At 40.2% G+C, this 27986-nt stretch overlaps 2 protein-coding genes across 4 annotated transcripts in view; one reads left to right on the top strand and one right to left on the bottom strand.

Moving 5' to 3' along the window:
- LOC115416215 (neurofibromin) overlaps window positions 1-27986 on the bottom strand; it is a 205312-nt gene that overhangs the window by 36819 nt on the left and 140507 nt on the right. For all 3 annotated transcript variants that reach the window (XM_030129958.1, XM_030129960.1, XM_030129959.1), the window contains 5 exons: window positions 14080-14512; window positions 10728-11068; window positions 7087-7289; window positions 3959-4152; window positions 1118-1258 (listed from right to left, as the gene is read on the bottom strand). In XM_030129958.1, the coding sequence (XP_029985818.1) occupies window positions 1118-1258; window positions 3959-4152; window positions 7087-7289; window positions 10728-11068; window positions 14080-14512 (1312 nt within the window). The remainder of the gene's footprint in view (window positions 1-1117; window positions 1259-3958; window positions 4153-7086; window positions 7290-10727; window positions 11069-14079; window positions 14513-27986) is intronic.
- On the top strand, window positions 10-21642 carry LOC115416218 (uncharacterized). Its single transcript, XM_030129963.1, has 3 exons — window positions 10-96; window positions 17602-17748; window positions 20190-21642. Exon 3 carries the CDS (start codon window positions 20196-20198, stop codon window positions 20826-20828), a length of 633 nt encoding a protein of 210 aa, XP_029985823.1. The 5' UTR covers window positions 10-96; window positions 17602-17748; window positions 20190-20195; the 3' UTR covers window positions 20829-21642.

The following is a 27986-nucleotide window of genomic DNA, read 5'->3' as shown; positions in this document are numbered from 1 at the left end:
AGCCGCTCAACACAGATGATGAATAGTGAGAGGATGAGTTTGTCGCTTTGGATAAATAAGGAGTGATTTACAGCTTTGGACTAATTTCCTCAATTTGTAAGTGTTTATTAATTACCTTTAACACTTTCTAACAATATTAATTTGAGGAAGTATCTATAGGTCTATTGAATGTGTGTGAGTTCATATGTAGATTTGCCAATACTTCACTATAACTGCTTCTGTATTACCACTGTGGAGTATAAATTACATTACTTACATTATAACCCTTTTCAAACAATATTTAACCTCCTGAGACCCAGGGAATGTCAGCAAAGTACAAGCTTTTTTTGTTTTTTTATTAAATCACTGCCTATATTGGAAACATCATGATGCAACAGTTTTTTCAGATGCAGTTTTTAAAATTTTTATGGAATGTCCTCTGTGGTGGACTTTTCTTTTCTTGTTTTTTTTTATATAAAGTTGTGAAACTCTTGTCCACAAATGTGGACAGAAAACCCATAGCTGGGTCTGAGGAGGTTAACTTAATTTAAGAACGATTATTGGAATAATTAAAAAAAAAAAAAAAAAAAAAAAGACAATATAAACAAAACAAACATGGAATATAAAATGATATCCTGTGAATGGGAAAAGTAACACGAATGTGAGAAAGTAAGAAAAGAAATGAGAGTGAAGAGGTGAACTGAAGTCGTGTTTGCTCTTGTTTCTGGTATTTCTGTGTTTGATGTTCATTTTTTCCCCATCTTCCCTCCTTCTTTACTTCAGTTATTCATTTCTTGATGTTTCCTCTGTCTGTAATAGAGGGCTGATACTGTGAACATGGTCCTGTGTTACTTGAGGACAATGTATGTGTCACAACATTTTCCAAACATAATTAAGATGTTGTCTCTTCTCATTGTTTACACACTATGTTGTACAGCTTTGAGCCACACACATATCTGATGAAGGTCCAAAACACTGACAAGTCACATTTCATTTAGGCTGGACCGTGTGCCAGATGTTCAGTGTTTTTGTCCAAACAGTTCTGCAGTTGCTCTAACGTTATTCTGTAACGTCATCATATGACTGTGTGAGTTTCATAAATGATGTGCCACATAGTGACCATAAAGCCGAGCCTCACCTTACTAGAGACCAGTTTGACATTCCCTGAGGCCAGAGCCACTGCAGTATCAGCCATCACCTCGGCCTTGATGGAGCCCAGACCTCCTGTGGCGCTGGTCTTAATAAAGCTGTCCAGAACCACATCCAACAGGTCCGTTATCTGAAAAAAAAAGACACACACAAAAACAGACAGTCACAAGTGGTTATTATTTATGTTTTTATTTAACGCTTTAAGTGCCAGACAGTTAAGGGGCTAATAAGCCTTAAAAGTGCCACAGAATTTGGCCGTTTTTCAGTATTTCGCGTCGTTTTTATAATATTTGAAGAATCCTGCAGGAAACCGCTCGGTAACATCCGACCGATTGCTGATTAGATTCAAAATGCACCGGACACAGCCGATTCATTATTGATCGTAATTTGCATAATTCATAATAATAATAATAATAATAATAATAATCTTTATTTATATAGCACTTTTCATACATTAAAAACTGTAGCACAAAGTGCTTTACATATCAGTTTAAAAATCAGTACCGCCCCCCACCCACACCCACCCACTCACCCGCACACACACACTCACCCGCACACACACACACACACACACACACACACACACACACACACACACACACACACACACACACACACACATATACATGCAAACCCACAAGCTCACACATACTTAAGAAGACTGACTGAGCACGGGTAGACCAGAACAAAAATGTACAAGTAAAAGTAAAACATCAGTTTAGGAGGCGCTGTCTCAGGGAGCCATCCGCACCAGGAGGCAGCCGCCGACCCCGGCGACCAGGCACCAGCAACACAGCCCCGCATCCCAATTAGTGGGAGAGGGCCAACTGGGACCCCCACCCACCAGAAAGGAGCGGACCCCAGTGAGAGAAGGTGCCACAGCCCCCGGAGTCCACAGCCGCCCCCCGGCATGGAGGGCTCCCTCTGATGAAACACCGGAGAATGAGAAACATTAAAAAGGTATAAAAATATTATTCGGTCGCGTGACCTCAAACTCCCGTCTGCTTGGTCTCAAAAGGGGGACACAGAAAGAACGTCATCGAAATGTGAGAAAGAAATGGGGGTGGATGGTTTGTTTGTACACAAATATGGCGTGTTCTCCAAAGCCGATCTGATCGGCCCGTGGCACTTTACAGGCTGTTTTCGTAAAGCCGATTTAATCAGCCCATGGCACTGAAAGAGTTAACCAGGAAAAAAAAATGTGTTGGGATCTTCTGTGTTGTGGCAGACAGACGTTACAGAAGGTAGAGATTTCATCCACACTAAAAACATACATAAAATACTCACCTAAAAACATACATATAATATTACTTCGAATTCTATATTTATATTAATACCAAATTTCTTATTCTTCTCTTTACATTTCATTTGTCATTCGTTTGTGGTTTTTTCTACCTGTCTTTTTTTCTGCACTTGCTTGTTTGCTGCTTTTAACTGTGAAGTTTCCCCCACGGTGGGATAAATAAAGTCATTTCTTATCTTATCAAACACCATCAATAATTTAAAAGGTACTAAAAATATAACAACAGTGTTCCTTAAAAGCATCTTAAAACAAAGTCAGATTTAATCAGTTAGAAAAACATCTACATCCAGATTTATCCTTTTCTCATTCATTTAAAACGAGTGTGTTGACCCGTGTGGATCCACAGGTTCTAGATGTGGTAGTTTTTATGGTGGTGTGATTCGTGCGTGCTGTACCACATTTGTCCAGCAGTCACCACAAAAGCATACTGGCCACAGCAACGCGACTGTGAGGATATCATAATCCAAAACTGATAATATCTTGGAAAATATTGGTCCTATCAACTTGCAGTTTTCACTACTGTCTTCCTACATAAAAATACGTAAATATGACAAACCGCTGCAGTCAGCTGTGTACGGATTTAGTGCGAGTCCCTGAACACGCACACGCACACACACACACACACACACACACACACACACACACACACACACACACACACACAGAGGCCACTTGGCTTTTATAATATAAATGACTTTGAATGTATTTAAATAGACCAGTTCCTTCAGTTTTATCTCCTGTAGGTTTTACTCAACGGAACCAGAACCAGAACATTTAAAAGCTTTCTTTCCCAGTTCTGTTCGGACTTCTGAACTCATAGATAAAACAGATCCTGGGACCAGACACTGTAGTTTTTCACCCATAAAGACCCAAATATCCACTGCCGACGGAAACCATCTACTGATCTAAACTGTTTAATTCCTGCTGATCCACTACTTCTATCAATCCATGTCAATAATTGGTGTCAAATACAGTTCTTCATCTTTTCATGGTCATCAGATATGACCCATTTGGACATTCAGAGGCTCTGTAGTTACCGTGGAAACACCGTCATCTTCCCCAACATTGCTTCCCCAGTCAAACCCATGGAGTTGGATCAGTGCCAGTGGATGGACACACTGGGTTTATGTTCAGTTCATGACAGACTGGACTGAAAAAGTCACTGTTTATTCAGTTTTCTCTGTTTCTCATATAATAACCTTCAACTTTAATCTGAGCTTTTACGAACATCTACATGATCAGTGAATTAAATATAGAAAATACATGATTTTCACTGAAAAAATATACACAAAATACAGAGGATAATATTATAATAAATGGTGATAAATCACTTCAGAAAAGTTAAATAGAGAGACAAATTGATTTGGGAACTGACACAAAAGTCACACTGAGTCTTTATGGGTTAAAGTGGTTCTAACAGGTGTAGACCAGTACATATGATGGAAGCAGACCTAAAATACACTTAGAAATAAAACAATCCCAGTGTTTGAGTCTGTGTAAACAGCAGGACTGCAGAAGTAGCCTCACCTGGCCCAAGCTGCCCCAGATCTTGGCCTGAATGGAAGGGTACATCTGCTTTTCATTGATCGTCATGGTGATGAGCTTGTCCAGAATGGCGGTGACGCGCTGGCGCTTGGCGTCGTCGTTGTGTTTACAGAAGCGGACCAGGTTGAGCAGCCAGGGCGTCATGTATTCCAGGCAGAGGTGTTTGAGCTCTATACCTGCACCACAACGTCCAAGAACATGCACTGGTTCAAGTCCTGCAGTACTTTCAAATATGAGGACACACAAGTAGGTCTTCCAACAGTCCCAACAACAGTGTGCATTAGAACATCTCTGTTTTACTGTGTTCACTATTCATTCCCTGTTGTGAGCCCCAAACCTTATGCAAAATATGTATTTAATCCAACAGTATATTATTTACAAGAGAACTGAGCTGCAATGTACATGACTTTACATAGTTGTCTGACTGTCATTAGTTGCAGCTCTGGCTGTGAAGGTTGGAGAGTCGGCTTGTGATTTGATTCCACAGATCACCAGAGAACTGTTTGGGTTATGTGCCCTTGAGCTAGGCACTTAACCCTCCCAGTGCAGTGTGTGTTGCATTCCTGGTGTTGTAGTGATGGGTTAAATGTAGAGGCTTAATTTCAGTGTGTGTTGCACGTCCACATGTAAATAATTTACAGACAAAATAAAGATTCTTCATGTCTTAATTATTCAGGAAGAAGAAAACATGACATTTGAGAGAGGTTCGAGTACGGTTTAAATGTAAATGAAGGCCCTGTTTAGAAACATTTCAACATCACTATTTTCACATCATTTTCTATTGTTTGCCATTTTACTTGCACAAAGATATCATTTTGAGACGAACACCAGGGGTCGGGGTCTGCTCCAGGTTTCTGCTGTTAAAAGGAAGTTTTTCCCTCCACTGTCACCAAGTGTTTGCTCCTGGAGGATTCTGTTGGCTTTCTGGAAATTGGCTTAAGAGCAGTGTTTTTCAACCTTGGGGTCGGGACCCCAACTGGGGTCGCCTGAAATTTCGAGCAATTGATAAAAACTAAGAAAAACTTACTAATAAAAAAATATATGGTGAGTTGAGAGAAATTCACATAAAAGACATAAAGTTAGTGTGAAACTGCAGCACTGTGGTTCTGTTTGTGTCAAATGTTCATTGTGGTCAGTTTCAGATGCTGCAGCTCTTTCATAATTCATAGTTTCAGTTCTTGTTTGTTCTGTATTAATTGTCCCCCTTGTAAATCCAAAAAGAAATTAATTTTAGCAAAAAACATGTCTCTCTTTCTGGGGTTGCCAGAAATTTGTGATGTTAAAATGGGGTCACGAGCCAAAAAGGTTGGGAACCACTGCTTCAGAGTCTGGTTTGGACCAGGTCTGTATGTAAAATGTCATGCGTTAACTTTTGTTATGATTTAGCACAATATGAATAAAATTTGATTGATGGATTTAAAGTAAGAAAAACCTTGATTTCCAGAATCTGATGAAACAATGGCCATCATCCAACATGACTGATAACAGAACCATGGACCAACCATGAAAATGAAGCTGGTATTAACAGTCATTACCTCCACTAGGAGCTATTGTGATCGCTTTGCTTTGTGTACGTGTTTGTTAGCAAGATAACTCAAAAAGTTATGAACGGATTTTCATGAAATTGTCAGGATTTGTTGATACTGGCACAAGGAAGAAATGATTAAATTTTGGTGGTGATCGGGGGGGGCACGGGGGCCCACTGATCTGCCTGGGCGGAGGTCTGCGCTCTCCAAGTGCTTTTCTTGTTTTATGTTGCTGTTGTTGCTTTTATTTTTATTAAAGTTATTTTTGCACTTGCTTTAGTTTTATGATCTGAGTGCAACCACTGCTTCTATGGTTTAAAGTAGAGCCAGTGTTTTTCTTGAGGCTCTTATCTTCTAACACGTAACATCACTAGTTTCTCTGCATATTTCAAAAATAGGTGATGCATATTTAGTATGATTATATATGACCAGGTCTTTATATAGATTTGCGAGTTACTTTATTTATTTACATTCAGATCAAACATTATTAAAATGCATTGCAGTCTATCATGGTTGGCTGTTGGAGCAATAATTTAATTTAACCTCCTCTTTCTTATGAGGAGTTCTATTTTGAACAGGAAAGCTGACTTTCTTAACAACAGAATAAGGCATAGAGTCTCCAACAGAATCATGCACCAGACAGGGAACCATGGGTCACCTTGAACTTCCCAAACCAAAACCCAATCGATTGAAAAATTCTGTCTTTTCCAGTTCCTCCAGTCTATGGAATAAGTTACCTTCATACATCAAACACAATAAAAGCTTATATTCATTAAAAAAAACATTCAAACTGGAAGTGCTGAAAGAAATACAGCAATGCAAATGATTTTGACTCTCGCAATCCAAATTGCTGTAAAGATAAAAGTTCAAATGTTTTAAGGTTTGTGTTGAGATGAAATGTTCAGCTGGCTGATGATAACAATGAACTGTAAACTTGTTTTTATTTATGTATGTTTTTTGTAACTGTATTTGTATTTTAACGGACCCCAGGAAGAGTAGCAACCACTATGGTGGAAGCTAATGGGGATCTGTATAAACAAAAAAACAATAAAACTTAGAATCAATAACATGTACAAATGGTTCTGAATGTGCCATCTATCGAAGCACTACAGCTGTTACTTTAGTATTTCTATGATTATTGTTTCATAAAATCTCATACCAAGATGTTACAGTTTAAGAATAATCTGATAATTAAAAGTCATGTACTATTTCATGCATCAAATGACCAAGCCAATCTAAAAGGTATTTTTTACATGCTTTGGAACTGTAAATCTATATGAAAAAGACAATTACATCACTAATATTTGCCATGTTAACTCTTCATCAAACAAAGAAATGTAGACATTTAACACAAACTCCTACCACTGGACGTCCACCTGAGGACATTTCTGTCCACTCGGTAACAGGCCCCCTCTTCTTTTTGTCTCTTTAGACTGTAATTATTGCAAATGTGTCAAAAACTGATGCTGATTACAAGGTTTTCTGTGATTGTCAAGTCGATCTGCTCTAACTTATCACTGAACTGTAACTTGACGCAGCAGCTCATGTATTTGTGTGTGAGTGACGGTTGTTTTTTGGACGTACTGGACTTGCTGAAGCCTGAAATGCACTCCTCCAGGAACTCCAGGGTCAGATGGGGCTCGTTGGCAGCCAGAGTTTTACTGATGGACACGATGAACAGGGTGTTGTTGGCGGGGATGCAGAGGCCCGAAGTCTCCAGCAGCTGACCCTCGATCTTTAGGTTGAACGTACACGTCAAAGCGCACAACAGATTATAGGCTGCGGACCTGAGGAGGAAACGGAGTCGCAGCTGTTAAGAGTGGTCAAAAAACAGACACTTCTGCTTCAAACATTCCTGTTTGTTTTTTCCCTCATACATTCATGTACAAGTTAAAGCAGCTGAAAGTCTTCACAAGCCTTTACAAAACATTCATTTGTAATTTAACATTAAGTCAATTAATATTTCATTTAAGGTCAAAATTTAACTTTCAGTCATATTATTACCTCTACCAAGGAGGTTATGTTTTCATCGGGGTTTGTCTGTTTGTCTGTCTGACTGTCTTTTAGCAAGATGCCTCAAAACGTTAAGGAAGGATTTTGGTGAAATTTTCAGGAAATGTTGATAGTCACAGGGAGCAAATGATCACATTTTGGTGGTGGTCGGGGGGGGGGGGGGGGGTCTGACCTGCCTTGGTGGAGGTCTGCGCTCTCCGAGTGCTTTTCAAGTATTCAATATGTAATCTTCCATTTTGAGATGAACCCTTAAAGACCCAAACAGCCACCGGCGACCAAAAGCATCTACTGATCCAAACTGTTTAATACCTGTTGGTCCACTCATCCTATCAATCCACGTCAGTAATTGGTGTCAAATGCAGTTCTTCATCTTTCATGGTCATCAGATATGACCCATTTGGACGTTCAGATGCTCCGTAGTTACCGTGGAAACACTGTCATCTTCTACACCTGATTCACCAGTAAAACCCATTGGATGGACACATTTATTTTGCAAGGGGTAGTGTTTTTGGTTTGGTTTGTTTGTTTGTTTGTTTACACTCTAGCAGCAAAACTATTGGTTGAATTCAGACCAAATTGGGTTCATAGATTACCAGTGACCCAGAATAGATCTGATTACATTTTGGGAAAAGTAGGTCAAAGTTAAAAATGTTTATACATTTTTAAAATCTTTTTCCCCATTTACTTATATTGGAGGCGAAATTTCACATGTCTGTAGCAGCAGAACTATTGGTTGATTTCATACCAAATTTGGTTTATAAATTGCCAGTGACCCAGAACAGATGTGATTACATATTGGGAAAAGTAGGTCAAATATTTTATGAATTTTTTAAATCTTTTTTTTCCTTCCATTTACTCAAAATGGGCAACATTTTAAATGTCTATAAAAAAAGCTATTTTGTTTCAATTCACTTCAGACTTGGCACATATACAGGGGGACTGATATGCTGACATCAGCACACACACAGACATGATGACATCAGCTGGATCGATGCCAAAATAAGATACACTATGTGGGGGCGGGGTTTGCTGTACCTAGAACCACTTGTTACATTCAGTTATTAATATTGTTGCTGAAAAAGTCATTTTGTCTTCTAAGTTTCTCTGTTTTTGATGTAATAACGCTCAACTTTAATCTGAACTTCAATGAACATTCACATGATCAGTGAATCAAATACAGGAAAATGATGATTTTCCCTCCAAAAAAACAACATAAAATATAGGGGATAATATTAAAATAAATGGTGATAAATTACTAAAGAAAGGTTAAATAGTGATAAAATTGCATTTGGGAACTGACACAGAAGTAACACTGGGTCTTTAAGGGTTAAAATCATTACATTAAAAAAAAAATCCTTGTAATTATTAAATTGTTTTGAAGTTTTTTGCCTTATGAACTGCAAACATTACACCTCTCCTTATGGGTATATCTCTGGATCAATTTTAATTATACAATTACTACATGAGTTAAGTTGTTACTTAAGAATTCAGTAAAATGGGAAAAGAATTTAACCAAACAATAAGCAACTACTGATGAGTATTTTCATGGTGATAAACACGCTTTCGTAGCATCATCTGTTATGTTAAAGGTCAGAAGAACTTACTACGTGACCGCACAGGAAGCCTCTTATGCCGGGTTTCCACTACATGGTACCGGCTCGACTCAGCTGGACTCAACTCGGCCTTTTTGTGTTTCCATTACAAAAAAGGACCTGGAATCTGGTACTAGTTTTTTGGTCTCACCTCCACTGAGGTTCCAGGACTGGGGACCAGATACTAAAAGGTGACACTGTGTAAACACTGCAGACCTCTGATTGGTCAGAGTCGTCTCTGTGCCCCGCCCTTTTACAAAAAACAGATGCAGAAGTTGACAGTAAGTCTGTTGGTAGGTGAATCCACATGATGACAGTCTGTAAAACTACACCATGGTCGGTTGAGGAGATTCATTTTTTGGTTGCCGACATAAAAATTTACCATGAGCTTAACAAGAGAACAGGCAACAAGTGAGTTTATCAGCAACTCTGAGCAGATGACAGGGAAGTAATGCACCACATCGCTATGACGACCAGGTACTGGAAAGTCAGTAGCATGCTGGAATGGAAAGGGTCTGGAATAGGACCTGGTACCAGAGTGGAAACGGTCTGGAATAGGACCTGGTACCAGAGTGGAGTCGAGCTGGATCCACATAGTGGAAACATGGTATTAGATGAGTGGCAAATTGTTTTCAAGTCCAAAACCAGTTCAGTTGAAATTCAAAAATAACTAAGAATAAACTTAGACTGCACTGACAACATTTATGGAAACTTTGACTCAAGCCAACTAAAAACAAACTATATTTTAAAAAAGCCAAAAACAAGATTTTTTTTTTGAGAAACACTAAACTCAATCTAAACCTCTTAGAGGAAAAATGAGGGTGACGACGACAAAGATGATGCATGACTAATCGTCACTGAGCCTGTTTCTGTGACTATAAAAGTCAGATAACTGCTCCTAATCAGATAATTGTAATAATCAGATCTGACATATTTACATGTACTTAAAAAAATGCCATAATCGTAAACCCTGGATTAGACGCTCCGGTCCTTTATCGGATTTCTTTCAGCGTACATACGTACATGGAGATGGTAGAATCAAACTTCCTGTCATTGTCTTCAACTCACATTTGACTACATAACTTCATTTCTCTATGATTTTAATAGTTTTTACACGTGCAGATGTAACAGAACTAAATAAATCAGATTAACCTGAATACATGCAGGAAGACATGGGAGTGCTGTGGACAAATCCAGGTATGTTAATCTGATGTATTATAATCAGATTACTGCTGTTATCTAAAACATATCAGATTACACTGTTTACATGATCAATAATAATCTGATAACTCCAGAACTCGGAGAATGATCGGAGTATTAGTGTGCATGTGAACAGGTTCAGGGACAGCATCCTTTTTCTGACCATGATAATATTTAATTAGTAGTTGATGAACACACTGACATTTACTCCTGTCTCCAAATGTCATTAAGTCGTCACTTGTTTGATCCATTGTTTCAAATGATCAGAGAACTGGAAACTCAACAGATACCCTGAACAATAACCTGGACTGGTGCCGTCTCTGTCTCATATACATTTGGACTCTGCTTGGACGGACACTACTCATCTGTTGTTCCCAGAAGAGGCGGCCCAGTTGGGCGTACTGTGAACCGTGGACTGACCTGAGGCTGGGATCCGAACTCCCCAGGTTGAGCAGAGCGATGTTGAGCAGAGTTCCGGGGACGTCTTTGGGTCGGATCTTGGTGTGTTGGGGGATGGAGTCGGGCTGCGACAGCTCCCAGCGCGTCCGGATGTGGATGATGGACTGGACGATGGCGTCGCACTCCTGGTGCATGAACGTGAGCGGCGTGCCCTGGTTGGCCATGGTCAGGGTGAACTGGCTCTCGTCTACCAGGCAGATCTCCTCGATCTCTGAGGCGTAGTAGACGTCGTTGAGGAAGACGGGCTGGCCCAGGACTCGGGTCCGCTCGGCCGAGGTCACCTGTACCGCTGTGGAGCCCACCTGACGGGCAGAAACAGAGCGGTTAAAGGAAAGCCACACCTGGAACCAACAGACTAGTTCTAACTCTAAACCTGAGTCCAAATGGGGCTGCACCACAGAGACTTAGACTACGTTCACACTGCAGGTCTTTATGCTCAATTCGGATTCTTGGGTGAAATCAGATTTTTTTGTGCGCTGGTTCATATTCCACATTAAATGCGACTTCTATCAGTTTTGAGTCTGAACTGAATGCGACCCTGAAGTGACCCTGACAGAACACCAGACCACGCAGACACACACTGTGTTTACAGAAGGACAGATGTTTTTCCCACCACTCCTCTTCCTGGGACGCAGAATTGTGATGTTGGTCACATTTCAATGACGTACAGATTGGATAAATATCAGATACGCATTGGATTTAGGACCACATATGAAAGTGGTCTGGGTCAGATTAGTGCTGTTCAAACTGTCTTTAACAGATCAGATACAGGTCACATATGGACAAAAGATTTCAGATTTGGACCACATTTGCATGGAGTCTGAATGTAGCCTTAATGTTCGTCAGATCTCATGTGATGAAGTCCAAATTAAAAATACTGGTGCAGAAAATGACATCGTTACTTCCTGTGTCCAGTGACAGACACCAGACTAATCTAAAGATGATAGTTCAATGGCCAGTGTTGACTAACCCGTAAAGACGCAAACATCCACATCCAAAAACCCTCAACTTTAATCTAAGCTTTAATGAACATCTACATGATCAGTCAATTAAATATAAGAAAATGCCTGATTTTCACTTAAAAATGCAAAATACAAAGGACAATACTAGAATAAATGCTGGGAAATCACTTCAGAAAATCTGCCACAAAAGCAGCACTGGGTCTTTATGGGTTAATTTGAGAAAAGACCAGTTAACAAATATATAATCTGTAATAAGAAAATGTTGTAACTTTATATCTAATAAAATGCAACAGTTTGATAAAACATTTCTTTTGATGTTCATGCAGCTGAATATTCTGTGTTATCAGAAGCTGAAGGGTTGGTTTAAAACTCCGACAGACTGGAACCAATGTCATGCAGATTTGATATAATGAATATGGGGATTTCTTATGTATTTGATAATTAAGGTTATTTTGTCAAGACAAGCACATTTACATAAACACACAAGGGCAGAATAAGATGAAAACTGTATTTTAGCAAAAATACTGTAGTTCCTACTCAGTATAAATGTAAAGTGTAAAGTGTGTATAAATAAGAATACAAGAGGACAGTCCATTTTACAACATGCTAAAGGTTAAAATAGAATTTAATGTTTGATGTAATATTTTCAGCATGTTTTTGATATTTGACAACAAACGACTCACCAAAGTTCTGAACTTAAGCACACGACTCCAGCTTCTCTCAGTCCAACCCACACATCTGTTCTTACCTTTGACAGTAAAAGCAGCCACAGCTGCACACATGCTTATTCTGTGCTTACTCGTGCAGACTTGACCTATTTATAATTCTTAATGCAGTTTTAACTGTTCTGTCGTGTCTCATGCTCACTGTATTTAAATGCATGAAGAAGTTAACGGATAAAAAAAATGATATGATATTCTCCTGCTATGCAGATAAATGACACAGTACTGACACACTCTACTGGCAAACTAATACTTAGTAAGAGTTTATTACAATATTGTTTAACGCAAATGTATGTATTACATGTAGGGAATTTTCCAGCCTTGGTAACCCTCTAATGCTATGTTGAAGTTTATGTACTGTTCTGAGGCCATGCCAGACTATAAACCAAGAAATGAAAGGTATGTTTAGTGTCAATGAAAAACAGCCAGTGTAATCTGATATACCATTTTAGGAATAAGTGAAATATCAAAAATATGTTGAAAATATTACATCAAACATTAAATATTAATTTAACCTTTAGCATGTGGGTGCCTTGATGAAACTGGGTTTATTTAGGTAACTGGCACTTTTCCAGCTTTTAGACCCAATAACACAAGGTAAATGCAGACATATTCACCCCAGGATGGACCTAATGATGACCTCAGAGAAATGCAAAAACATATATTTAAATATATCCTGTTGCTCTGAGCCATCCCAAAATTAATGAATTTGTAATAAAATATTGGCTCCAAAAATAGGACCCAAATATGGACATTAAATCTCCCTAGGTGTCAGTGCACTGGATGTGAAAACGTGTGTAAATGGTCTTATATAGACTATAAATAAAGACACTGTGTTCAATTTGTGGATCCTAGTGGTTTTTCTAATCCACACATGTGGGTTCTTCATCAGTCTCAGTCTCATTCCAGGTTTGGTGTAGAACCCATCGTGTCCACTGGTGTTACATACAGAACCTGCCCAGTTTAAACACAAATATGTGAGTGATTTTGCAACAGTGGTCATTTTTTGTCAAACACTCTGCCTTGAATATTTACTACGATTCCTGAAATGAATAAAAAGATATTCAAAAAAATAGTGGTGGGTAATTTTCGTGTCCTTTTGACTGTGTTACTTGTGGATTTTTGTATTAAGTATAATATTAGAAAATTTTTAAAAATGTGTATTATCTGAAAAATAGTTTCTCTTTTTTCTCAGTAAATATTTATTTGTGAAATGGACCCAAAGTGCTTCCAAACCTGCTTCATAACATTCGACTCCATCTGGTGTGAATTTTTAGCCCCATGTCCTGTTTTTAGGAGCAGTTTCATAGACGCACCCATGTAGTTAAATGGACTGTCCTCTTGTATTCGAAGTCACATCAGTAAATTGACATTTACTAGGGATTACAGATATACATTTGATGTTTTTGCATTTTTTCCATCTTGTTCTGCCCTTCTGTGTTAAAACAAGACAGAAATGTATATTTGTTTGGTCCCTGGTTTGGTTCCATGAGAGTTTAGCAGCACATAACCTGTTAGAAAATACATTTATATAAACCCACATTCTAAAGCATGCATGGCTGCTGCAGTCCAAAATTATAATCATGCCTTTCAGGACATTTTTAGCCGTCTGAGGGGCTCCAGTCTCACCTTTATTGACACCTTGGTGTCTTTGTGGGCCAGTTTAAGGGCATTGTGGAAAACCTTCAGGTCTTCCTCCAGGGTGAGCGTGGCTGCAGGAAGCTTCTGCTGCTCAGGCTCGATGTGCTCGGCCAACTTCGCCGGGGAGTCGATGAACTGGAGCCGCTTGCTGCCCTTCAGGCCCGTCAGCAGCCTCTCGTGGTACTTGGTGTACTCCCTCACCCAAGTGTTACAGTTGTATACGTACACCGCCGCCACATTCTCATAGGCAAAGCCGGGAAAGACCACAAACCACTTGGACAGGAAGTCAGTCTTGAAACGGTTGCTGGGTCCCACGTGTGTTAGGTCCACCACGATCTCATAGGGTTTGGCGTAGTAGGGTTTGAGGGTCAGCAGAACGTGGTAGATGAGGAGGTCGCCGTTGATCTGACCAGTTTTAAACCTAAAGACAGGGGAAGACCGGCTTAGATTTCAATTCAAGTCAAGTATACAGTGTTATTCAAAAAGAATGAACCCATGTCCCCACACAATACTTTAATAAAGAAAAGCAATAGAAAACTACAGCCAAGTCACCAGTATTCTACTCATAATCAACTTTTATTTCCTGTCTTACAAGTAGGGATGGGAATTGATAAGAATTTAACGATTCCGATTCCATTATCGATTTTGCTTATTGATCTGATTCCTTATTGATTGTCATTGGGTGAGGGAATAAAAGAGTACAAACAGGTGTGTTTGTTTTAACTGTCTTTTATATTTCCATCTCTCACAGAAAACATAACATATACAGTATGTACTAATAATAAGAACAGATGACGCCAGGTCCAGTTGGGGGGGGGGCACAGTGGAAGTGCAACTTAAGATGCTTTACTAATTCCTCTGTCTCCCGTTGTTGTGCACCTCATTTCCTTTCCCCTACCTTTGGAAACCTTTATCTGAGGGGGCAGGACGTTTGTTGCACGCACCAGAACCGGGCCTGGATGACGGCCTGGTGTTCACTCTGCCATGACATTCACAAGCGTTGCTAAGTAGTGTCTCAAATATGTGACATTCCTGTAAATGCATCACATGCTGTGGATGAATGTTTGAGCAGATTGGAGGAATTTCATCCTTTAGAAGAAATGGAAGCTCTGACAGTGTTACAAGTGGATCTGGTGTCGGCTTTTTGGAGCGTTCCTGCCTCAACACCATGTTGGCTACAATCTGACCAAAACAATGTGGCGTGCGCATGACATCATCACGCAAGCGCAACGAAGGCGGAATCAATAAGCAGAATCGAACCGGTTCTGGATTCCCACCCCTACTTCCAAGTGTTCAATGTGTCCACCACCTGCAGCACAGACAACATCAGCGCCATCAGAGAATTCCTCCCAGACTCCTATCAGCAGATCACCATCCACTGAGATGATCGCTGTTGTTATTCGATGTTTAAGGACATCCAGGTTAGTGGGTAGTGGCAGAAAACAAACGCGATCTTTTACATAACCCGACAAGAAAAAAAAAAAAAAACTAGAAGCACTCGGAGAGCGCAGACCTCCACCAAGGCTGATCAGTGGCCCCCCTGTGGGCCCCCCCACACCAAGGAGCTTATGTTTTTGCCAGGGTTTGTTTGTCTGTCTGTCTGTTTGTTTGTTTGTCTGTCTGTTAGTGTGCAACATAACTCAAAAAGTTATGGACAGATTTTGATGAAATTTTCTGGTCTGCGCCCCCCCCCCCCCCCCCCCCCCCCCCCCGTGGGCCCCCCAACCCCCGATCACCACCAAAATTGAATCATTTCTTCCTTATCCCATTTCCAACAAACCCTGAAAATTTCATCAAAATCTGTCCATAACTTTTTGAGTTATGTTGCACACTAACGGACAGACAAACAGACAGACAAACAAACAAACCCTGGCAAAAACATAACCTCCTTGGCGGAGGTAAAAATCACACACAGTGAGGTGTTGGGATCTCACAGGCCAAGCACAAAGAGCAGGGTCTGAGCCCCCCCTTCAGACCAGTCCTTCACTGGGACACTTTTTTCCATTTAAAAAAAGTCAAACTCAGAAAAGTCCTCTTTCAAACGGTCACTGACTCATTCTATAACGATGCTTGAGAACTGAAGCAATGCGTCATGAAATCAGTTCATTCTTTCTGAATAACCTGTATATACTATAGTTGTGTTTGTGAGTCTGTGATTTAAATGGCACTCAAATTTAAGCCTAAACTCCTTTCTTTCTTTCTTTCTTTCTTACTTTCTTTCTTTCTTTCTTTCTTTCTTTCGGATCCCCATTAGCTGCACCACAGCTACAGCTGTTCTTCCTGGGGCCCTTATAATAATCTTTACAGCCAGTCAGTGCAAATAACATACAATATAAACACACAAAACAATTTTTCACATACTACATAACATGAAAGAAAATAAATAAATAATAGAAAAAACAGACAGGACAGCTCCTTTAGGTCAGCAGCGGTACACTATATATAGTACATACATTCAATTAGCCCAAGTGTCAATCATTTATGGTCAATAGATGCTTCTTGACTGGTTTCTTGAATTTCATTTTACAATTTTACAGTTTTCTTGTGTGATGTGTTCTGGTAGTTGGTTCCATTCGTGCATAGTTCTGTATATTACCATTCTTTTCATTGCATTTGTTCTTCATTTGGGTCTGTGTAAAACTACCTCTGGTCACCTGCCTGGTTGCATAGCTATGTCTATCTGAACTAAAACAAACATGTTTGTACAAGATGGATGTTTTTTTTTGTTCTAACAATATTTCTAAAGAAAACCAGTAGTAAATAAAGTTACCTTTTTTTTTTAACAGAGCCAGTTCAAGCCTAAAAGTTTCAGCTCTGATAATCTGTACTGTGTATGAGGTGAAAAATTGTTTACAGGTTACAATAAGGATATAATAATTTGCATTAAAACGCACCGATCAGCACAACGTTCTGACCACCGACAGGGGAAGTAGTAATAATGTTCATTATTTCATTATGTCACCATTCAGAGGTTGGGGCACATTAAAATTGAAGCTGATGTGTTGGAAGCTGCAAAATGAGCAGCATAAGGGTCTGCAGCCACGCACGTCTGGGTGCAGCTTCAAACACATCAACCTGAAGGACTAAATGCTCACTTTAACTAATCCCACCCAAAAAAGGCTCCACTGTAAATAATCATTATTCCACTTCACCTGTCAGCTGGTACAATGTATGTATGAGTAGGATCATTATTATTGTTGAACATGTTGACACACTTCGCATAGAAAATGTACATTTTAAATGTTATTTGTAAATTATTTTTGATTTAGCATAATTTGAGAACAGCTTTTGTATTTTCACAATATAAATATATTTCAAAGTGTTTAAATACATTTGGATGAAAGTGTCTGATATAAATGTTGTAAATGTTTGGATAGATTCGTTTTGAAATGAACAGTGAAATTAGATTCTATTTAGTATAACAGGAAACATGTTCATCGGTCTTATATATACTGCACTATGACCATAAGAGGTTGTTCTGAGAAACTGTTTCATTTTATTTCTCTTCAGCAGTTGCAGTATTATCAAACCTGAGTCCCCGAAATAACCCAGCTAAAAAAAAGACCCAGAAGTGAGTTCACATCATATCAAGACCAGTTCTGTGGCAGGAGTCTCAGTCTGTGGTTTCAACAAGAGCTCCACGTCGGAACATTTCAGGTATTATTCAACTTCTCATTCCCAAAAGGGAGTAAGACCTGTCATTTATTCAACTATTTTAACTTGGATGCCTTATCTTCTAATTGTCTTAATATTCTATTTCACTTCACTCTTGTCATGTGTCTTGTCATTTCTCAGTCTACTCTGCTCTTCACTGGTTTTATTTTAGGTTATTTAATCCTTTCTTTGTGGTTTGATACTCACACTGGTCAGTGCCGGGTTTCTTTAATGATTTTTAGTGGTTTCTAATTTACATGGATGAATTATGTATTTGTCTTGTCCTGGCCATTTTATTGCTTTCAAGTCTTTATTTTTTATCCTGTCCGAATAGTTTTTCATGTTGTTACTTAAATAGATATATTAGATATATAAAATTAAAAAAGTTTTAGTCCAAATGTATGAAATTAATATAATGAATTATAATAACTAAGACTTTAGTGGGACCTCTGACTAGAAAATTGTAAAGGTTTCCATTTAAATTATTCTATTTCTCTTCATTTTGGACAATTCTAATTGCAACATAAGTTTTACCAAATTGGGAAAGCTAGCACAGAAAATGAATAAACACCACCTAAAAAACAAAACTTGCATAAGTCCAATGATCATTAAATATGAGAAAGGTGATGTATTTGGTTCTGATGCTCTCCACATTGATTTAACAGGAATTTAACTGACGAGTCCAACATTATCTGACTTTTGTGTCTAAGCCTTACCATGAAAAGAGTGGTGATTCTGCAGCCGTTTCATTTGGCTTCGTTATATACATGGTGAAAATTCAGGGATTTTATGTTCTTCGTACTTCTGACAGGAGAATAAACCATCGATCTGTATAAAGACCCAGTTGTGCAAAGATGACGTACAATGAAAACTTTAAGAATACCATGAGTGTCTGGAACTAATCTTAGTCTATGGGTCTGGTCAAAGGAACACGCACGTCTGTGAGAAAAATCTAAGTTTCTCTGATCCTATTCTGTATGAACTCATCTGTTAGCTTATTACTATGATGTAGAATAAATGTTTGTATTAAAAATATTTGACTTCTTTTCCAGACACATTGGTCCTTACATCATAATAGGATCAAGAATTGAAACTGTGTTTAAACCTTTAAATCTGAGTCAAAAAGTCAAAAAGTTTCCAATATATTTTCCTACATTTTGACATCAGCGTAACTTAATTTGTTATTTAGCATATCAGACGCAAATTTAAGTGAATGTGCGGTGGGAATAGCATGTAAAGCACTTTGGTGTCAACCTTGTAAAATCAGTGACATTTTGACGAAACCGTGTTACTGAGCACATTTAAAAATATTTTTGGTCTAAACTTTTACTTTATGCAATCATCATCCTTACTATGTTTAAGTACTTACAAATACCTACTGAAATATGGAATACACACTGATATAGGTTATATATGTACAAAGTTAGAGCCCTTTGGGAATATTAGATCATACGACCACACAGTCCTGATCAGAACAGTAAAATCGGCTTCTAAAATCATTGGAACACCCTTATTACCACCACTACAAGACATCTACACAAACCGCAGCAGGAAAAAAGCTCTGGGCATCACAAGTCATCCCACACACAGACTTTTATTATCTACCGTCAGGAAAGCGCTTACAAAGCATGAAAACCCAGACTACCGGCTTCAGGGACAGCTTTTTTCCTACTCGGCTGCTGAACAGCAGCTCAGCCAGAAGGAGGGAGCTGGAAATGGTGGTATTTATTGTGAAGTATTTTTATTGTTAAGTATTTTTATTGTTGCTGTGATTGTTGTTATTTGTATGTTATTTACTTTCAACTTTTATAATTATTACCTCCGCCAAGGAGGTTCTTTTGCTGGCGTCTGTCTGTCTGTCTGTCTGTCTGCAAGATAACTCAAAAAGCTATGGACGGATTTGGATGAAAATTTCAGGAAATGTTGATACTGGCACAAGGAACAAATGGTTACATTTTGGTGGTGACTGGGGGGGGGGGGGGTTTGCACTGATCTGCCTTGTTGGAAGCCTGCGCTCTCTGAGTGCTTTTCTAGTTTATTTTGTGCTTTGTATGTAGCTGGGATAGGCTCCGCCCCTGTGACCCTAGTGAGGATAAAGCGGGTTCAGAAAATGAATGAATGAATGAATGAATGAATATTTTGTGTTTTGTACTACAATTGGAGGATTAGTGGTATTTATTGTTAAGTATTTTTATTGTTGCTGTGATTGTTGTTATTTGTTTGTTATTTATTTGTTGACATTGGGTGGAGACAGAGCCAGGGCACACTGGGTTGCATTGCCATGGTACTTGTAATGCATATGACAAATAAACTTGAAACACTGAACACCACACATGGAACCGTGTCACCACTTGACCTGACCCCCTTGGGAGGTTCTAGTCTATTAGAGGTGCACAGAATCACAGTTTAGCCTTCAGATTAATACAACTGTGTTTTTATTTCAGAACACAATGGACGGCACCAGAACTTCTCTGTGGCTGTTTGTCCTCATCAACCAACTGCCGCTAAGCCTGGCCAACGACCTTTCAACTATGCAGATGCACAATCAAACCGCCAGTTCAACCACGATCGCAGACACCAACCACACAAACCATTACGAAGAGGAAACCAACGTGACCCGAGCCGACTGCCTGATGGACAACCAGATGGGTCTGATCGCTCTGGGCTCAGCGGGAGGCCTGATCGTCTGCCTGCTGCTCACCACCGTAGTGCTGACCTGTCAGATCTGCCACATTCAGCGCAGGGTGCACCTTCCACGAAGCTCACGCTCCAACATGGACTTGGTGAGCAGCGCGGCGTACTGGGGCCCGGACCGGCCCGAGGCGGGGGGTCTGGTCGGGCCCTGTGACACCAGTGTCATGCTGGAAGAAGTGGGAGCAGACAGTAGGATGGAACAAGAGAGGCACGAGGGGTTCCAGGAGGAAAGAGAAGAAGCTGGTGCAGAACTGGAGGAGGGGGCCACAGCCGTGCCTCTGCTTAGTCCTGAGGCACAGGGGGGGCCGATGCAGACGCTGAGCTCCGCCTCCAGAGATTCGTGCCTGGAGGTTCCCAGAGATCTAGAGGACATGCCCCTGGTAGTGTGAGGAGGACGAGGGATAATCCAGCCCACGACACTTCAAGACCACCAGCAGACGCTCAGAGCAGCGCAAGACGTAGGATCATTCACCACGGTTTAGTCGACTTCTTTTGATTTGTGTTTTCTCTTTTTCAGGACAGAGCCTTATCTAAACAAAAGTACCGTTGGAGTCAGAGCTTGGTGATACAAGCAAAAAAAGTTAGAAAAAAAGATTCATATTAGTAGATATTGAGAATTGTCATGATAGCTTAGAGGCAGACTTCTGATTCTGAATGAAAGTTGAAGAAACCATCGAGTTCCTAATGGTTTTAAATTATTTGTAAAAAATGGAATAAGATGAAAATGACATAAAAGGTGTATAAAGATTAGAATGATATTCAAGACCAAACAAGGTGAAAACAGAGTCAAAGACGAAACAGCTGGAACAATAAAAAAAGTTCCATAAAAGATACATGAAGATGAAAACAACATAGCGGATGTAACAAGGTGGAAATGAAAAAATACAAAACACAAGGACAATGTATAAATAGAAGATGAGTGATTAAAATGCCTTTAATCTGGGCTAATACTAAACCCAATAAACTTCAGCCAAGTTTGGAGTTCGCTCTGTTACTCCGCTCTGATCTGTTCGTGTGTCGCATCCAAACTGCTCTTCCAGATTCAGAAGTGAATTTAGGAGCTCTGACCCAAGTATTTCTTAGAATTTAAGGACACTTTCACACCTGCCTTGGTCTGGACTTAGGTTTGGTTCATGTACAGAGTGAAAACACTTTTTCAGTGGTTTTGACTTTGGAACAAAATACAGGCAGCCATGGTAAAAAAAAAAAAAAAAAAAAGGTGAAAAAAATGTTGACATCATATGCCAAACGTCTATAAACACTCAATGGCAGATGCAACACACATACACACACACACACACACACACACACACACACCTACACACACACACGCCATGCAACCCAAAAAGCAAACCCTAAGAACCACACACATGAACTTTACTGGGACTTTCAGGTGTGAAAATGTCCTTAAAGACTCGCGCTGGAATTAGAAAAGCACTCGGAGAGCGCAGACCTCTGCCAAGCAGATTAGCCCCCCCCCCATTAGCCACCAAAATGTAACCATTTGTTCCTTGTGCAAGTATCAACATTTCCTGAAATTTTCATCCAAATCCATCCATAACTTTTTGAGTTATCTTGCACACAGACAAACAGACAGACAAACCCCGATGAAAATATATTATGAAAATATATATAATATAAATATATATGAAAATATATTATTACCTCTGCCGTTACACATGGTGGAGGTAATAATGAGATCATGTGACTTGGCTGATCAGAATAGTGCTGCACACAAAAACACCTTCCTCTGTGTTCAACAGACCCACAGCAGGACCAACACAGTTTAAAACATGTTTTAGTATCAAAGAGAATTAGTTCATTACAACTCTTAAACATCTAATATGACACAGTCTCAAAAACTTTCTTTGCATATTTGAGGCTTAGGACTGCTTGTTATGTTTCCATTTACTCGTTTTGCAACTTAACTGAGGTTATTTTAGACAAACACAAAGATCAGCAGCAACTGAAGCCGTTTGAAAGTGCTCCACTTCCTGTCTGAACACGCTCCACTTCCTGTCTGAATGTGCTCCACTTCCTGTCTGAGCACACTCCACTTCCTGTCTGAACACGCTCCACTTCCTGTCTGAATGTGCTCCACTTCCTGTCTGAGCACACTCCACTTCCTGTCTGAACACGCTCCACTTCCTGTCTGAGCACGCTCCACTTCCTGTCTGAGCATGCTCCACTTCCTGTCTGAGCACGCTCCACTTCCTGTCTGAACACGCTCCACTTCCTGTCTGAACGTGCTCCACTTACTGTCTGAGCGTGCTCCACTTCCTGTCTGAACGTGCTCCACTTCCTGTCTGAACACAGTGTGTGTCGTATGTTGTACTTTTCTGTCTTGAACTTTCTTTTGTCAGTTAAGGTTACCTTCACCGTAGATGTTCTAATCTGTATTCTCCATAACTCTGGTGTACGTGATAAAGAACCTATTTAAATATACTCTTTGAAACAAAGCGGTATGGATGTCTTCTGTTTCTTTTTTTTTGTTTAGTTTTAATTTTTTTTTTTTTTTCAATTTGTCCATATTGGGCCTCTTTTGAATGGGAAATATTGACCTGTCAGAAGTAGGAAGGCACCATTTAAAACAGTGGTGTTGCCTGTCATTTGGTTTGTGAGTAATTCTGGAAAAAAACATCATAAACACAAACACCAGGAATGCGGGAACGCCAAAGCTAATGTTGCATCACAAAATCCCCGTCTGTGTCCAGTGGCAACGCAACCTTAACAGCAACCCTTCACCGGGCAACACCGTATCATCTACCTCCCAAAGACATGTGGAAATAACAGATGAAACATCGTTTTATTTGGCCAAAGACGTGTCCAATAAACACAGTGAACAATGAAGGCTTCAGAAAAATGATAAAAAAAACACTGGATGAGAAATATGTGATCCCCTCGTGCAATGGTTTCCAAGCATAATAACAGCAAATTTAATCACTTAGCCCACAGTCAATTTAAAATTCTTGGGTAAATTTTTAATTTATTTTTTATTATTTATCATATATTTAAAGTTTAATTTTACACATATTGTTTGTTTAAAAGCAGTGCAATAGTAGTGCACATATGTTCCCTAACATGATGAATAATCGTGATTCCTTCCTTTCAACCGTTTCCACGTTTCAGCTGTTTCCGTGTCGTGTTTGTTTCATCCATATAATATCATATGGTTACACTGCCGGTGCCAGGCAGCAGTGCAAACCTCCGTTTCCCACAATACACATCGCAACAAAATTCTGAAGATGCCTGAGTTCCCTCCCGACTCTTTTTGTAAACACATGGTCTGTTTCTGGTGGATGGAACTAAGAAACTGTTCACCATGAGGAAGAGATTCAGGTGAGTAATGACAGACAGACGAACAGATTCAGGTGAGTAATGACAGACAGACGAACAGACTGAGGTGAGTAATGACAGACAGACGAACAGATTCAGGTGAGTAATGACAGACAGACGAACAGACTGAGGTGAGTAATGACAGACAGACGAACAGATTCAGGTGAGTAATGACAGACAGACGAACAGATTCAGGTGAGTAATGACAGACAGACGAACAGACTGAGGTGAGTAATGACAGACAGACGAACAGATTCAGGTGAGTAATGACAGACAGACGAACAGATTCAGGTGAGTAATGACAGACAGACGAACAGACTGAGGTGAGTAATGACAGACAGACGAACAGATTCAGGTGAGTAATGACAGACAGACGAACAGATTCAGGTGAGTAATGACAGACAGACGAACAGATTCAGGTGAGTAATGACAGACAGACGAACAGATTCATGAAACTGAGGATATGACTGAGGTTTGACAGATCTGATGAAAAACTGGTGACGAAAATCTCCCGCACCTTTAAATTCAGAAAGTGAAGAAGAGGAAAATTCTCCTTTCAGCAAATGAATATGACCAAATCCTCTGCACTGGCACCCCCCCACCCCCACCCCCACATCAATGTCTACAGCAGGGGTGTCCAGTCTTGGTCCTCCAGAGCTACCATCCTGCATCCTGTTTTCGAGGTTTTCCTCCTCCAGTCCACCTGACAGGTCGTTATCAGGGTTGTGCAGAGCTTGGTGATAGACTTATCATTTGAATCAGGTGTGTTGGAAGAGGGATGCATCTAAAACATGCAGGACAGTAGCTCTGGAGGACCTGGGGCCTCATGTATAAAGACTTGTGTGGATTTCATATGTAAACCTGGCGTACGCTTAAATCCCGAAAAGTCCGTACGCACAAAAAAATCCAGATGAATAAAACTGAGCGTACGCCTGAATCCACGTACACTTCCTTTATTCATCCCAATCAGCTGGAACTGAGCGCATATGTTGGAGTACCTGACTCCTCCCTCTCCACACCCACATTTACATATGCAAATTAGTATAAACGGGGTCTGCAGGTGGGGTTCCCTCTGGGATTCACCTCTGCATGATCACATGATGACGTCAAGGTGGACGTGAAGCAGAGGACGAAACAGACGGAAGAAGAAAAGAGACGAACTCAGACTGTTTGAGGAAAGAGGACGATACTGTGGGTGACACTGGTCTGACTGGACTGACTGGGACCAGCACCAGGTACATACAGGTTTAGGATTAGTGTCAGTCACACATGAGTTCATTCTACGGGTCATCCAACAGTCTGATCACAGATAAACTAGATACAGGTTCATGTGTGATCATGTCAGGAGATCCCAGAGGAGATCCCAGAGGAGATCCCAGAGCAGATCCCAGAGCAGATCCCAGAGGAGATCCCAGAGGAGATCCCAGAGCAGATCCCAGACTGACTCCTGTTGAATCACTCATATTATTATTTTCCAACAATCAGACAGCAGACGCTCAGACCCAGGACCATCCTCCTGTCACAGAGGCTTCTGTGGACTCCAGCGTTAGCAGGTCCTCCGGTCCAACAGCTGATGATGATGCCCATCAGACCCACATGGGTCTGAGCTGACCCGGGTCACCAGAGGACATCATGAGGACAGTCTGTGGAGTCAATGAGCGACTGGACCGACTCCTAAATGTTCTGACAGACATGAAGACTACAGTAAAGGCATTTATCAACCAGTGAATTCTGGGTCCTGGTCTGTTTATGTGGTTGTTGTTTAATGTCCTCCTGGACAGGACTGGCACTGATGGGTCCAGGGTCTGGTTGGTTCTGGTTCTGGTGGTGGATGTGCTGCTCTGGCAGTAGGATGACGTGCCGGTGCGTTTATTGTTACCCCCGCCAGAAGGAATTGTGATCGCTTTGCTTTGTGTGTTTGTGTGTGTGTTTGTTTGTGTGCGTGTTTGTTTGTTTGTTTGTGTGCGTGTTTGTTTGTGTGTGCGTGTTTGTTTGTGTGCGTGTTTGTTTGTTTGTTTGTGTGCGTGTTTGTTTGTGTGCGTGTTTGTTTGTTTGTTAGCAAGATAACTAAAAAAGTAATGGACGGATTTTCATGAAATTTTCAGTAGATGTTGATACTGGCACAAGGAAGAAATGATTAAATGTTGGTGGTGATCGGGGGGGGGGGGGGGGGGGGGGGATCTGTCTTGGCGTAGGTCTGCGCTCTCTGAGTGCTTTTCTTGTTCATCTGTGTATCTCTGATGTGCACATCAATCAGAGGAATGACCTTTGTCACATTATTCTCAGTATCACCTCTAACTGTCGCCAAAGGTTCTAAAGCACTAGAAACGAGTGTACTCCAGCTGTGGAGTTGGAGTGGAGGAGCACACATTTCCACAGTCATTTCACTCTTTATATATGAACGTGAGTGTGGAAAAGGGCGTATGCCAGGTTTTTGTGCGTACGCATGCTTTATACATGAGCTCCCAGGGTTGGACACCCCTGGTCTACAGTCACTGAATACCTAAAGACTTGAAGCTAAAGTTAAGAGGCCCAAGGTTGAATGAACAGAGGAAACCAAAGGTGAACTGTTGTATTCCTCTCACTGTGATTACATCCAGTCTTACTCCATGTCTTACTCTTACTCCAAATCAGATCTTAATGCAGTCCAAACAAGCTGGTTTGGATATAAGCACTTGAAAGTCACAATATCCAAAATCTACCTCATAAAACTCTAAAAGTCTGTGATGGGTTATGTGGCTCACTATCACACAGTGTATTAAAAGGATATAACACAGACAAGATGATAAGCTCCTGTTTCTAGTCTGAGGAGCTCCAGGCAGATCTGCTCTTCACATGTACAGCCTTTGACTGCCCTCATGAGGCTCAGCACATTTATTGGCTTTTTTGCCTCCGTCAGCGAGCCTGTTCGTCTAAATGCTGCTAAATGAAGTGCCTGGTGAACAGACAATGAAGAAGATGACTCTAGTCTAAAGGGGGTTTAGTCATTTAGCACCATGAAAATAAAAAAAAAACAGATAATCAATGCATGATCAAATAGCAACTTAACTGATGAAAGTTCCACATGACTGCTATTCTTACATCACTGAGAGAACAGATGAAATGACAGTGAATGCAACGTGGGTTTGGGGAACAAAAGGAGTCTTAGATGTGGGGTTTGATGTCCAAAGTATGGACCTTTGTAGCATGTCATCCTTATTTCTGACCTTAACCCTTTAACCCCTGAGCCCTGGTTCCAGGTCCAGGTTCACATCTGAACCCTTTAAGCCCTGGTTCCAGGTCCAGGTTCACATGTGAACCCTTTAACCCTAACCCTTTAAAGGTTCTGCTGTGTGTGTTTCAGGTTCATTCCAGCTGCTGTCAGTTTGTGTTTGTGTTCCTTTTCTTCAGTGGTTTAGTTTTACTGTGTTTTAGGGTCAAAACAGGTGGAAGAACAGAAGAAGACAAAGAGATGAACTGAAGTTTGACAGGTTTGGACTAAATAAGGCACTAGAATGGACATCAGTAAGAGATTTCAGATGTTGAACATCAACTGTGAACTGGAACAAACTGAACAACAACAAGGAGTTGAGTTTGGGCCCAGTAGGTTTAGTTTTAAGCGCTTTTTTTTTAATGGAGCATTTAAGGTAGAACCACCAGAGTGATCAACAGCTTCATTCCACAAGCTGTCAGAATACTGAATTTTAAGCAGTAGTTTTTTTTAAGTTTTAGTGCCAGTATTTAACTTTTTTATTACTCCAAGGTCACTTTAATTGTTGTGCACTTTACATCACAGGCTGCTGCTATGGACACTAAATGACACTGACCTGCCAATGTTGTAAATATTCTGCCAAACTGTGACAGCATCTCAGGGATGCGTGTGTGTACGTGGGCTGGAGGGGGGGTGAACGCACAAGTGTGTCAATTTTGAATTGCTCTGTTTTGGATCCTGGAGAAACGCTCTCTCACCTTGTCTGCACTACTGTTGTAGGAACAACAAAATTAAAATAAACTTAATTTGATGAATTAGTCCGGATGCTTTTTGACACCTGGTTGAACTCCAAAAAAAACAGTTACATGGTCAAAACTTGGTAAAAACACAGTTTAAAAAAAAAAAAAAAAAAAAAAAAGGAAAATCACCACAACACTGGAAACAGTAAAAACCAAAAACCACAAGGAAAACAGTGTAAAAGAGAGGAAAAAAAAAAGCCCAAACGGTCTATTTTTTAGAG

Source organism: Sphaeramia orbicularis, unplaced genomic scaffold (genome assembly GCF_902148855.1).
Source record: "Sphaeramia orbicularis unplaced genomic scaffold, fSphaOr1.1, whole genome shotgun sequence".
NCBI classification, from domain to species: domain Eukaryota; kingdom Metazoa; phylum Chordata; class Actinopteri; order Kurtiformes; family Apogonidae; genus Sphaeramia; species Sphaeramia orbicularis.
This window is presented reverse-complemented; position numbering and strand designations above follow the sequence as displayed.